General features: G+C 34.3%; 1 protein-coding gene across 6 annotated transcripts in view; it reads right to left on the bottom strand.

Annotated features, from left to right (window-relative positions):
* Positions 1-15025, bottom strand: part of cadpsa (Ca2+-dependent activator protein for secretion a) — a 129987-nt gene that overhangs the window by 25520 nt on the left and 89442 nt on the right. The window contains exons 18-23 of one of the 6 annotated variants that reach the window (XM_084395380.1): positions 12562-12594; positions 9116-9222; positions 8806-8835; positions 6227-6383; positions 3460-3601; positions 1459-1605 (exon numbers count right to left, since the gene is read on the bottom strand). In XM_084395380.1, the coding sequence (XP_084251506.1) occupies positions 1459-1605; positions 3460-3601; positions 6227-6383; positions 8806-8835; positions 9116-9222; positions 12562-12594 (616 nt within the window). Of the gene's footprint in view, positions 1-1458; positions 1606-3459; positions 3602-6226; positions 6384-8805; positions 8836-9115; positions 9223-12561; positions 12595-14289; positions 14359-15025 lie in introns of all 6 variants that reach the window. The other 5 variants (XM_084395379.1, XM_084395381.1, XM_084395382.1 and 2 more) reach the window with 5 other exon arrangements.

Below are 15025 nucleotides of genomic sequence, written 5' to 3'. Positions count from 1 at the left end.
TCATTTTCTAGCAGGATTTGCACCTGCCCACATTGCCAAAATAACCAAAACCTGGTTCAATGACCATGGTATTACTGTGTAATTACTGTGTGATTTCATGTAATATTCAACATTTTTTAAATCTTGTTTTCGTGGGTTTTATGAGCTGGAAGCCCAAATTATGTACAAATAAATAACTAAATACTTGAAATCATTTAAGTTGTGGGCCCTGAATCTATAATCTATGGAAGTTTAACGTTTTGAATGGAATTATGGAAATAAATAAACTTTTCTATGATATTCAAATTTTTTGGAAAGGGTCTGCACTGTAAAAAATTTGCTGTAGTTATGCAGCTGTTTGCCAGTAACTTACTGTAGATTTAAATTTATGCTATTTACTGGCAACAGTTTGTTCAAAGTTAAATGAACATTAAACATTAACAAGTCTTTGTCTTTACAGAATAAAACTACAAAATAACAATCTAATGCAAAGCATTCTGGGAACCAGAAATCATCATCAACCTTTTTCTGTTTTTTTTTTTTCCTTCAGATTTTGGTTCCCAGAATGCTTTGCATGAGGCTGTTATTTTAGTTTTATTCTGTAAAGATAAAGACTTGTTAATGTTTGATGTTCATTTAATTTTGAACAAGTTGTTGCCAGTAAATAACATAAATTTAAATCTACAGTAAGTTACTGGCAAGTAGCTGCCAGTAATACTGTAATTTCTACAGATGTTTCTAACAGTGTATATATATATATATATATATATATATAAATAAATACTATTTTTTTTCTCCTTCAATTAAAATTAATGGATGCTAACATTGTCTTCTATGATGTATTCTCTGTTAACATCTCAGAAAATGTGGTTTAGAGTACCCTTTAGGATGGAAACATCTTTCTACATGTATAATACACTATCATATGATAAAATAAAATGATGATTTAAAACATTAAATTGTATTTACCTACAAAAAAAAACAAAAGAAAACAATTAGTAAGATATTGGCCTTTTGCAGAGCATCTGTTTTTGTATAGCAGAATGTCAAAGCATCTGTTTTTGTTTATTGTCCCTTATGTGCATTATGACACATGAAAGTGATTCCAAACATAGTAAATAAACAACAGATTGCTTTAAACTGGAAAAATATGTCATTTGGTTTTGAAATTATTATCGCAAACATAGAAATGGTCTGGAGCAATCTCTAGTTTTAACTATTTGTCTCAACAAAAAAATATGACATTGTAAAATGTTGTGTGATATTGCATTTTAGAAATGTTAATTCATGCTGAAATGCTCAATTCCAAATTCCAACTGTAGATGCGCCTCTTAAGACTTTCCTAATTCAAATATTTAAATGAAACCCGTCTACAATTAATTAAGGGTGAATTCGAATTGAAATATAAAATAAGAACTAAATGTTGATGCTAAGGCCACACATGCATGTATTAGAATCCAGTACAGACTCAGTACACACTCAGTTTCAGATAAACCCGGTATCCAGTTGGGGGTGGAAAAGCTAGGCATTTGCATTGGTCGCAGATTAACTGACACTGGTAGATTTGGTACTTTAGGCATTTGTAGATTCACATTTGGTAGGTTGGGCAGATTACTTGTTAAACTCCTGTGGAAAAGGAAAAAAGAAACAGAAAAAAAGAATGCAATGATGTAGATGCACAGAAGAAAGCATGGATGATAAAGAAGCATGGCATTACGTACAGTACGTTTAGAACACAAGATGAAGAATTCATTTAGAGAGAAGATGGTGTTGCAGAGATGAGAAGTGCACATGAGACAGAGTGAATTACATTATCACCACTTTGGCTCTGGTTTTATGAGAAAACACATTTGTTTCTGCTGAAAAGCAGATTGTTGATTCAATTAGCATTAACATTCCTACAGTCACACACTTTGTCTTATGTCGCTATGCTGAGTGATTCAAAGTTATTCTGGTGACTTGTATATTTAAGAATCATGCAAAAAATGTTTATAAACGTTCAACAAGCAGAGCTGGTTAGGACTGTAAGGAAATAAGAGCTAGTTGAAGAAAAAGAAACCTAAATCTCAAAAATACACCCAATTATACAATTGGGTGCACATAAAATATTTTTTTTTTAAAGGGGACATATTATGCCCCTTTTCAAAGTCTTGTTTTTGTTTTTGGGGTCTACTAGAATAGGTTTTCATGATTGAATGTCCAAAAAACAAAATTATTCACATATTTAGAGGTAGGGTAGGCAATTTTTTTTTAAAAACACTTTTTGTTATACTGGTTGAAACTCTCTTCACATCCTGATAGCAATCAGTAATAGAAGTGGTCTAAATATTAAAACATGTACATATATCTTCTGTGGAAGTCTCAGGACTCAAAAAATTGTCCAATCATTGCATTCGGTCCGAATGCAATGATACGATGTCCTACCTGCCTGTCAACATGTGTATTTCCATACCTCCGCGCACCCTGCTCACGCAGATGTCACACGACATCATCGCGTTCTGTAAGACTATGCAGAGTTGTAGACACACAGTCACCGAGCGCCGCAAACAAACAGCAGCTACATTTTACAGTCCCTCCTGAACCAAAACAACAAGCTTATGTTGCGTTCACGCCATGTCTTAACCATAATTAAGAGCTGTTCGGATTTATGTGTTTCTATGTCACTATCAACGGCAAAATTAATCTGCAGCAGTCAGGTGGTACAAATCAGTGCTCTCTAAGTTGTTTACGTTCATTATTATTGTAAAGTATTGTGCTTTGGGTAGCTTAACGCCATCTCTCGTAACGCTCTGCAGACTCTGCTGTGTGCGTTCATGTGTTTTGAAGGAGGCGTGGCTTTGGAGACGCTCTGAAGGGAGGGTGGGATCTCATGCTTTCAAAACTAGCTGACTATTACTAGCCACTCTGAAATAGCCTACCCTACCTTCAACACTGTTGTAGCACCTCTCTCTTCCTGGTCTGTAAGTAACCCTCTGTTTTGTTCCTGTCTCTGTGAAGTCCCTCCTTCCAAAAAGCGCAATGTGTTCTGATTGGTCAGCTGGACCAGTGTGTTGTGATTGGTCAATTGCTTCAAGCGTGTTTCAGAAATGTCATACCACTTACAATAACCGAGAGATTCAACACACTTTCAATGCAACTCAACCAGGCCACGCCAGAAACAATGCTTATTGAACAAACAGCAACATTACACACTGAATAAAGTTGAAATGTAAAAAAGTAATATAGGACCACGTTAAGCCGTTAAAAATCAAGTAAACAAGTGCAAAGAAAGATTCGAAAAACCAAAAAGACACAAAAACACATAACGAGACCCCCGAGGTCTGTTTCATTCTGCTGGATTCCATCTTGCTCTCTGAACACATGAAGACTGTAGAAGTCCAAGGGGCATGATTAATTGCATACATTTTAAAAGAAATAATTGTACTAATTGAATTAACATCTCTAGAACTAACGCTTGAAGTGAAAAAGTGTTTGGCTTACTTGACTGGTTCCCAAGACTCTCGTTCAAACCCTCTGTGTATGGACTGAGCTATGGAGGACTCCATTAGATCCACATACCTCACCACCAGAGGGGCAAACAGGTCTTGCAGGTGCTTATGAAACTTCCCATTACATAGATTATCTGAAAAAGCAAGACGAAAGTGGGAAAGAGAAGACAAATAGAATGAATGATTGCTAACAGGGTTTGCAATTCTTGCCACCCTTTGACCAATATTTAGCTATAATCATAAAAAAATTGACATAATCTATGAAGAAATAAATTAGTTGGTGATTAGAGTTGAAGTCAGCATGAAGTTAAAATTTACAAATCTTATTTTTCTGTCCTTTTTTTATGGAATATAGCAGTATTTATTATAAATCTCTCTCTCTTTTTTTTTTTTTTTTTTTAAAGCCACTTCACTTGGATAAAGATTATTATATTAAGATTATTATATTAAGAAAAGATTATTGCAACTTACGTTTCATGCCGACTTTTACTTTCTCATAAATTAAGTTTATGTAAAAATGAAGGAAAAGGAATGTGATTATTTATTGTCTTCCCACCCATGCAGCAGAAATTGTTCAGATATTTAAAAATATATTAGCTACCTTTCCTGCAAGGTAATTTTGTGTTACAAAGTAGTTTTGTAATTACAAAAAAACAATCTAATGCTTTTTTAAAAGTAATTGGACACAATATGTGTGGTGGAAAATGCCTTATGTTTTAGCATGTGATGACTAAGCATAGTACTAGTCATGGCGTCTCTATTTCTCTCACTCTGGTCTCTCTCAAGGTCGATCGTTCACAGTAGGTGCCATGTTTGTTTGCTTCCCTGATTGCTCTGTTCCAATTAGCCACTTGAGCGGTGGTGGTTGCACACTTGGCTGTGTTTGTCCGCGAGCGAGTGGCCGGGGCAGTGGGGTCTCCCAGGCTCCTCTGTTTTAGACCTCATTAGCAGCATGAATAGCTTCTTCTTTAGCGCCTGTCTGGTGTTAAGGATATTTCATGCCTAGATCAGTGCTATAGGCACAGGACGATAGTGACCTTCCATGCTGAATGTCCTGTTCCACAGATGTAGTGCACGCTGTAGGCTGTCGCTTGATGGTGTTTGCTTGTGTTTGTGTTTATGTGAGGAGGCCAGGGGGAGATGATGTGTGTTTCTGTGTTGTAGTGAGGAATAATATGTGTGCGTTTATGGGGAACTAGATGGTGTCAAGAATGGCGCATCAGTGTTTTAGTTTTGTGTTTGAGATGAGCTTTCTAATGTTGGAATGCTGAATAACAGACCATCTATAAAAAACTATATTTGTTCTCTTCTTTAAAAGTGATTATTAAAAGAAAATTCCACATCTGTCTTATTTTCAGATGTTATTAAATAAATAATAACACAATAAATAAGACACAATCTCTCATAGAAGGCTACAAATGAGAAGTTATGAGAAGTGTATTATTCATGTGTTAAAGAAAAATAAATAAAAGCAAACAAAGAACAATAAATAAAAAAAATGAATATGAAAACATAAATAAATTAATAAACAACAAACAAACAAAAAGTGTCTGGCCTAGGAAAACTGACATCTTCAATCTTTATTCAGGTATTATTCAAATGTGTTAAAGATTTTGTAATCATATTGTGTAGTCGTGCTTTTTTTTTTTTTTTTGTGATAACAAAATGAAACCAAATTCTAAGGACAAAATGATTTATGTCATACAAATATATTATGAACACATGCAAAAACAAGAGAAAATCGACAAAATATTAACAGATTATGTTGTAGTGTTTTTTTCTTTTTCTATGCATTTTCTTTTGCAGAGTAAAATAAAACCTGTAGCTGTAGTTTATGTTTAATTGTGTCATAAATATCTTAACCATGATGTGTAGTGTTTTGTTCTTCCCTCATATTTAAATTATTTTACCAATATTTGTCTCATATTTTTAAGGTTTAATTGAACTTATGGGGTTATTAAAACCAAAATACATCACTTTTGGCCACTACTGTGTGTGCGTGTGCATGTGTGTGTGTATATATATATATATATATATATATATTTTTTTTTTTATATATATATATATATATATATATATACATATACACACACTATTGCTTTCTTCATCTCGACCAGCAGAAAAAGCAATCCAATATCAAGAATAGGTTACCAGACAACAAACTGTCAAGCTGTGCAAAGAATGCCACTAATTAGTCAACTGCAGCCCATGGCAGAGTGGCTTTAGCACCATGGACAGCACCCTATTGACTTCAGTTCATTAAAGACGTGATAAGGCCTTGAGCAAACTCTTTACATTCAATGTGTTGGTTTGACCCCCTGCGGGTTTCACAATTTGGCCTTTAATTCTTCTAGATTGTCTCTTAAAGCTCTGCTTTAATGCAATTTGTACACTATTGTAGGCATGCGATATATTTGGACTACAACATCACAATTATGAACTGTGGTGATCTCAATTTCCAGTTCCGTACATTTATGATTATTATGATTATGACTTCTGGTTCCCTCCTGGTCACAATCACAAGATGTTATCTGCTTCTACTGCAAACATTTTAAACTTTTGTTTGTTTGTTTAAACACTTGTTTAACATTTAAGATTGATGCACTTTATATTAATTCAGTCTAAAAAGAATGTTTCTGACTGTCTATGAGTCAGATGCTTTCAATAGAAATGACTTTGTATTTAACCTAGAATATTCATTTAATAAGGCATCAAAATAACAAAGACCTGTCCAGAAAAGATCCCCTTAAAATACTTACAGTCAATGCGCAGGAAGTCATTGAGCAGCTGAAAGAGAGGGAAGCTGTCCCAGCTGTCTGGGGGTTGAACCTCCAGTGCCGCATCCATATCCACAGCATACAGAGACAGAAACGTCTCGGCATGTTCAACCATCAGATCTGACCACCATGCAAATGCCTGCAGCGAGAGAAAGTGGCAATACAAGAGCCAGAAAACAAGCAAAAATAAAATCAGGCATGTAATATAAAGACATACATTGAAGATCAGCCTTTTCTCTTATACTTAAGAGCATGACAGTCCACAGATCTATAAAAAAGTTATTAAATCCACTCTGGTCTTTAAAGACCCCAAATAGTTTTGAGATTTATGCCGGACTGTCCAGAAATGTAATTTTTTCACCTTTGTGTCTGTGGAGTGTCATGAGCTTTTCTCATGCATTGAAACTCTCATGCTGTCCCCTCTTCTAAAAAGCACAGCTCATCATAGTTAATGTCTAATACACACACACTGATTTATATTTAAAGTACATCCTTATTTACGTCACATTTTGCAGATGTGAATGTTCCCACAAGTCCATGCACAGGAATGTATGTCCTTGAAACAGAAAAATTCCCAGCATGCAGCAGCAGCAGTGATTAGCAGCACAATCTCAGTACTTCAGATTATTTATCTGTTCGATTGTTTAATTATGTGAGATTCCTCTGCTGCTGATCCAGCTGTGCTGCTGTGTGTAACACATCTGGCCTGCAGATATGCACCAAGCATGTTAGACAAATGAAAAGTTAATGTAAATCATGGCTTCCTCTCCTTTAAAAAAAAGCATGCTGTTGTCACTGACCACTCAAACAAACCTTTCATACCAGTATGCTTGACACCAGTATAGCAGTTTTGCTTTATTGTAACACTTCTCCCAAAAAACACAGGGAAGTGCATTTGTAATGCAGTTTAATATTTGTAGTTAGAGCTGGTAAGTGAAGCTAGCAGACCAAACCAAGCTGAAGGACACAAAAACAGGGGAGAGTTTGGAGATAATTGGGGTTGTGCAAGGGTGAAAATGAGACCAGTCTCATTTTCATTGAGGTTTTTTGGTGGGTCTGCTTCCACAGGTGAAGCACTGTCCTCCTCGCGCTTGTGGAACCACAAGCCACTTGCTCAACGCTCCATATGGACAGCTGACTAGGGGAAGGATGGGGTGTCCAGGCAGAGAGGGGGAGGAAAAGGTGGAAATCCCTCCATCCATGGTGCAGGGGCTGCGACATGCACATAGAGGAGGGCTCTATAGGGTCTACATACCTCTTTACCCTGTCCAATGTTTCCCAGCCAACAAACAAGTAATGAAAAACAGTGAGAGTTATGTGAGTTTATTTTTTTTATTTTTATTTTTTTTGCTCTGTATTTGAGCACTTCATTATCATAAATGCTTCAGCATTAAAGGGCTTTAAAATGCAATTGGAAATATGAACACAAGTTAAGAATGACTGATGGTAAATCTTGATAGAAAAAGAAGCAAATAAATAATAGAAACAATGTTTAATAATTTAATTTAAAAAAATCCCTATGCTTAAGACTGTTTGGTAAAGATTCCAATTGTCACTTGTGCTTTATAAAAATAAAAAAAACATATGTATGTCCATTCAGTTTAACAGATTTATTCAATTATTTATGTGCATGTATTATGTTGTACATGTGTACATTTGAACATGCATTTTTAGTGTGCATGATAAATGACTGGACTTTGTAAAATATCATAAACAATCCCATGCATTTTAGTGGACATGTCTATTAAAAATGGTTTTATGTGCTTAAAGGCATAGTTCACCCAAAAATGAATAATTTTGTTGAGTAAATCATGACTATGCTGTTCCAAACCTGTAGACATTTCTGTAGGCAGATATTTTGAATAATGTTTAAATGAATAATGTTTTAAGTCCATATAATTACAGTCAGTGTGGTTCCAACAAACATCAGACCCCAACTGTTTGGAAAACAAACAAACAAGTGTTCTTAGTGACTTTTGGGTGAACTATTCTTTTTAATGGTTTAGTGAACTTGGCATCAGAAGCAAAACAAAACAAAACAAAACAAAACAAACAAAACCAAACAAAAAAACAAAAACAAAAACAAAACGAAACAAAACAAAAGAAAACAAAAACAAAAACAAAAAAGAAAACAAAAGAAAACAAAAACAAGCCTGTTAGAATAACAGACTGAAAATAAACCAAAATGAAGATGAATGTATTTCACATAAAAAGAATAACTGTATTAATTTTGTCCATTGACTTTAATGCCTTCAATGCTTTTATGTATTCAGTCAATGTGACAGTAATTTCAGTTCAGTCAAACGGAAGATGAATATATCCAACCTATCTATCTATCTATCTATCTATCTATCTATCTATCTATCTATCTATCTATCTGAATTTCAAACAAATCTCAATCAACAAAATTTGAATTAACTGAACTGAAATTAAGTAAGTCCTGATTTGCTATGCCCATGTAATGCCTCTTCCAGTGTAGGCCAGATCATGAGGCTGGCATGCAAGAGCAGGGCACGGCACTGATGACAGCAAAAAATAAAATAAACTAAAAAATACTGTACCGCCTGACCTCCCGTACTTGTGCGTGTAGCCTGCGGAGCACATAATTTAAAAACACAGAACACATATATTCTGCCTTTGTATGTAAGAGGATGAGGGCTGGAATAATTGCTACCTAAACAGCGCTAGCAGCCATTGAGGAAGGTTTTTCGAGATTGAAAATAGTTTCAAGAGTCGTTATAGTTCTGAGGTCTTAATATTCAAGCAGCGTTGTTTGTTTTCACATATAAATATGTGCCTGACGTATTTATTTTCATGCATGTGTATTTAAGCATGTATTATATCTTAACACGTCATGTCTGGTGCACTCACCTCTGCATGATGTTCCTCATTCTGCTGGAGCACCTCTATGACCAGCTCGGCTAGACGGAGCGTGTCCTCAAGCTTTTTGGCAGGGGTGACTAAGCGTCCTACATTTTCTGAGGCACAAAGGTACAACAGTTAATATGGACATACAGACAAACACGCACATGGAAAACATCCTGTCTGATGCCTAAAGTAAACTGCATTTCACTGCAATGTGTTTTTTTTTTACTTAATATGTACTGTTTGCAATGCAGAATTTTCTTTGGTGTTAATTTTAAAGTATTTAATTTAAATCCTTTAAATAATGTCACTTTATAAGCATATTTGCAATGAAGGCAAAAACTTTACAGAGGAGGTAAGAGATGGGTACAGTTCTGGGTTATATCTAATTTTTCATTTGAATTTCATAAATGTTCTCTCTGGAAAACAAAAAAAACTGATTTAATGAACCACAAATTAGCGGCTGCATATATCAACTCTGCTGTCTTAGTTAACGACTTGGCATAATCTTGACACTCTGTCAACACTCGGCTCTGTAGACACGAACCATAATGAGTCAATAAAGAGCAATGCAAATATAATGAGTCAAACCAAGGAACTGAGGAAAAAGAAAGGATAAAAACGACAACAAATATGTTATAGTCATCATGCATAATGTTCAGCACATGCAGGAATTTATGTCGTCTCATTTCCTACCTCTCTTTCAATACAAGCGGGCAGCACATCTCTCTTAAACATGTCATACTTAAATGTACCCTTCATTGTCTTTTTCATCTTTGCCACTAAAAGATTTCATCTGCCAGTTGATGACACGGAGAATGACAGGAGTAACACAAATTATTTTCATTTTAAATAACAGCGTGAAATTAAATAAATCGTATAGTTTACAGCAGACTGATGTAAAAATAGACATATGTTCATGGGTCTTTAACATGATGAAAAAGCATAATGCGAGGAAAACGGTTCATTACTGTTGGTTAAGGATGGGATTGCAAAGTAAAGAGACATTTATGAGACTATGGTTTATGGATACATGGGTGATTTTAAACATTTTGTGTCCAAAGTCTTTTTTTTTTTTTTCAAATGGTTACATTTTCATTATTTTAATAATTTGTTACTCATTGTCATGGATCACAAGATGTTAAAGGTCATAACAATATAATATATTTATATAGCTGGGAATCATGATTTCTTGTTGTCCAAATTAGTCATTGTATTTTTTCCATCATGTATCATTGTGTAACCAAAATATTTTATTTTACTTTTTTTTTTTTATTATTAATAAAATCCCTAATTAGTCTAATCCTCAACATAAAAATGTTTAAAAATAACTTTTATCATATAAAAATGTGTACATACATCTTGTGTCAATTCTGTTACCGTTCCATACTTTGCCTTTAAATTGGTGGAATTATCTCCCACAATGTAAGATACAGGAAATGATGTCACTTTCCCTCACTGATAAGATCTAAAGCACTGAAAGGTATGTGTGCTTTCTCTGAGAAAATATTTTAATCTAAAATGTTCTTACACCAAGAGTTATTCTGTAAAACGTCAACATTTTTACCACAATTTCAAAAAGAAACCAGAATGTATCACTGATCACATGATTTCATTAGTGCCATGTGCTCTTAGCATGTATGCTAGCACATGGAGTTTTTGGCTAAAAAGTGTAAAATTGTCAATTCTGTTACCAATGTTTTTTCTACACATTGCCTAATTTGTCTGTAGCAGCAGAGTTGACAACCAATACTATAAAGAAATAACTTTTTCATTAAAAGTAAAAAAACAAAAAAAACAGGAAGTAACCTGTTTGGCAAGCACTGAATTATTAAAATTGAATATGTTTTTAATAAGATACTGGAAAGAATTTCTGTTAATATTTTGAAATGACAAATGTATCTCCAATTATAGAATCACTCGCATGTTTTTGCAACTCATAAAGTTTCAATATTGGCTGAGAGGGTGTTTTTTAGACAAATCAAAGTGATTTTTGTTTATCTATCGGCTTTTGGATTTGAACAAAGATTTGTTTGTGCTCTGTCAATTTTTGAGATCTTTGAGCATGTCATTATATGATGTGTGGCACTTTGATGGAGGAACACAAAGACAGACGAACTAGGAAGCGAAGTCATTTGCTGTGTGATGAATGTCAAAACAATTAACATCATTTTGAAGAGTCACACCCCCCTCTCAGTCAACGGTGCTTTCATCACTAAACACAAAGCACACGCCCCCTGATTGTGTATTAACCCTATGACCTTTCTTCTAATTGTATCTCAATCATCTTCAGACTGAAGACTTTCAAAAAGAAATGATTTAATTTTTGTGGCCTTTTAAAGGCTTACTGTCCATGCAGGGATGAAATGTCATGCAATAGTGCAACATCAGGTACTTCAATAGCAACTGACAGAATGCATTAGCATTTTGACATTTGGATTATTATTATGTTTGAAAAACATCCAAAGAATAATCTTGGTTTAGACCATTTGAAATACCTGATTTTCCTAATTCAAGACATTTTAGAAATTAATGGTTTCTAAACCAATACATAACATATACTGTAGTTTGTAGATTGAATATACTTGTTTTTCTAATATTTTTGTAAAGGTTTTGGAAACCAACACACAATGACTGTCATGTCACCATATATTCACTCCAATGGAAAATCAGCAATATTGATGTCAACTGAAAAATCATTAACAGTGCATCAGTATTGCTATTTGACACATTAGAGATTTTTCTGTAACACTTTACACTGTAACATTTTTTAATATTAGTTAATGCAATTGTTTATAAATCAAGCAATTAACATACATCTATATATATACACACACACATTAACATTTAATGAGTTATAATGTTATAATTTAATGTTCTTTGAATAAACATGAATTACTAATAAGAGTATTGTATTGTATAGTAGTATATATTTATATGCAATTTATATGCAATATATTTTTTTTATATAATATTAATCTAACAAATGCTGTAAAAATGTTATTCATTGTTAGTATGTGATATCTAATGCATTAGCTAATGTTAAAGGATTGAATCTTACAGTAAAAGTGTTACTGGGTTTTCATAATCACGCACTTGGTGCAGAAAGAGTATCACTTTAATCATAAATAATACAGGCAAATAATCTGCTTTATATTATTTGTTGGAAGTTTAAGTAAGAATTAAAGGAATACTCACTCTGCATGTTCCATAAACTGGTAAAGCATACATACAGCTCTTATGGAAAACGCATCTTCATTTAGATGCAATGTATAGACTGAAGGAGACATTGGAATAACCTTGTCACAACATTCCCATGGTTATCTTAATGTCGGAAAATGTTGCCATGCGAATGCTGTAAGTTGGTTATGTTTTGAACTGGGGAAGGGGGGAGGGGGGGGGGGGGCTGTTTTAGAAATGGGTTTAATAGTAAGTCAGACAAAAGATGTCACCTGGATCCTTCTGATCCTTCTGAGATTTCTCTACTAAAAAGAAAGAAAGAAAGAGAAAAAAGGAAGAGGGAGGGGAGAAGAGAGAGAGAAAGGGAAAGAGAGAAGGAAGAAGGGGTCAGCTTTTATTTTGTTTCAGATGTGAGATCAGATGGGGAAGTATAGAGGGAGAAGGAAAGAGGGAAAAAGAAAGAGGCATTTAAGGACAGGACTGTCTAACCCCGAAAGACCTGTAGTTCACTCATTCCACGAGGGATTGCATGAAAGAAGTTCTACAAGAGTGGTCGCGTTACCCTGGTAAAACAAACCATTTCAACAGGGGTGTAAAAGTACAGAGAAATTATATTTGAGTTCAAAAATCAATGCTGTTAACTGTTACTAAATGTAAAACACTTGAGAAAACAAAAAGAAAGTTTTCCACATTTAACTTTACTGTTAAACTTTGGCATTAATTAGTTTGTTAGCTTGGGATGATGGACATGAAATATTAATTACCATTTAAATGTTTAGGGTCTGTACAATTATTATTATTTATTTTTTAAGAAATGAACTATCATTCATGAAGGATGCGTTAAATATTCAAAAGTAACAGTACAGACTGTTACAGTGTTACATTATTATTTTTCAAATAAATGCTGTTCTTTTGACATTTCTATTTAAAGAATCATGGAAAAAAATGCATACGGTTTTCCACAAAAAAAATATTAAGTTTTCAACATTGATAATAATAAGAAATGTTACTTGAGCAGCAAATCAGAATGGTTTCTGAAGGATCATGTGACACTGAAATCTGGAGTAATGGCTGATGAAAATTCAGCTTTACCATCACAAAAATAAATTACATTTTAAAGCATATATAAAATAGATGATTATTATTTGATAAAATAATAAAGGCACACAACTTTTGAACTTGTATTCTGAACTTGTATTCTGTTTTTTTTTTTAAGAGGAAAAATTTAAACCATGACCTATGGAATATGTACTTTCTACTTTTTACCATTTCAAAGTATGAGTACATTCATCTTTATTAGTAGTTCAATAAAATGGAAAATTCTGTATAGTAATATGTTATATCCAAGTACTTTACACCCCTGCTTTTACAATCTTGCACCAGAAACATGTCTAAAGCCAAGTGTGACCCAAAAACAGAAATAATAAACCAAATCACAAACAGAAAAACAGTGAAGACCCACAGTGATAAGCCGCTTGAGTGGATAACAGTCAAAAACATACAGCACTCGTGGTCAAAAACATGATTAGAAGCTGCGTCAAAATCCCTGTTTTGTTCCTGGGTTGGAGATGATTTGAATTATTTATCTTCACCTTGTACCTGACCAGTACTGTAAACCTGGCACACGTTGATAAAAGGACATGGGGAGGAGTGACTTACACAAAAGCAAAGTAAAAATGCATTCAAGTCACAAACAGAAAGAATAAGCAGAAAACGGAAAGAAAGGCTGCCACACCGACTCAGCTGGACAGGATGGTCTGATCAAAGTGACAGCAAGACCTGTGGCTGAATCACTCAACCTAAAATTCAAGCGAAACACTTAAAGAAAAAGGCAAGCAGACTGCAAGCAAGAAAAGAGGATGGTGCCGGTCAGGGCGTGAGAGAACAACTGTTTGTGAAAAGTGCTTGAGAACGAAAAAACAAAAAACAAAAAAACGAGAAAAGAAAAAAGGAGGGGTGGCGGGAGTGATGGAGTGTCTCCGGATAAGCAGGGTACTCACGAATGGTTAAATCCATCACTTGTGACGCCAAACAGAAGACAGGATGCTCATACATTTCTCTCTTTTTCCCTATAAAAGAGGATGGGGGCATGCAAGAGCAAGGGGTCAGAGGAGAAAGAGAGAGAGGAAGAAGCACAACGGCTGCATGTGCACTACGGGGCTTTTGACCAAATCTAGTTGCATGCAAAGTTGCCTGGCAGGGTTGATAAAAAGCCTAGCAACTATTAAAATCAGTCAATCTGATGTGATCTGTAGGTCAGTGTGCATGAGGCTAGAAGAAAATGGCCTCTACAGTCGGCTAAAGCAAGCCAGAAAATAGTTGAGTGTTTCTGGACCATTTCACTTTTCTAGGCAGTTCTTTTATCCTTTATATACTAGGACCAAGCCTGAATTTTAAACTTCTTCACATTGAGTCCAAAACATCATATTGTAACAATATGTGACTACCCAAAAGTTTGGAATAATTAAGCTTTTTTAAATGTTTTAAAGAAGTATCTTATGATCACCAAGGCCAAGTAATATTGTGAAATATCATTACAATTTAAAATAACTATTTACTATTTGAATATAATTTCTATTTTTTATATATTTTAAAATGTAATGTATTCCTGTGATGTATTTTCAGCATCATGACTCCAGTCTTCAGTCTCACATGATCCTTCTATGATTAGAAATATGCTGATTTGGTGCATAGTTATTATCAATCACAGTTATTATTGGTGTACATTTTTTTACA

The sequence above is a fragment of the Rutilus rutilus genome, assembly GCF_951802725.1.
Source record: "Rutilus rutilus genome assembly, chromosome: 22".
In the NCBI taxonomy this organism is placed as follows: Eukaryota; Metazoa; Chordata; class Actinopteri; order Cypriniformes; family Leuciscidae; genus Rutilus; species Rutilus rutilus.
The sequence above is the reverse complement of the archived record's forward strand: the minus strand, read 5'-3'. Positions and strand labels throughout refer to the sequence as shown.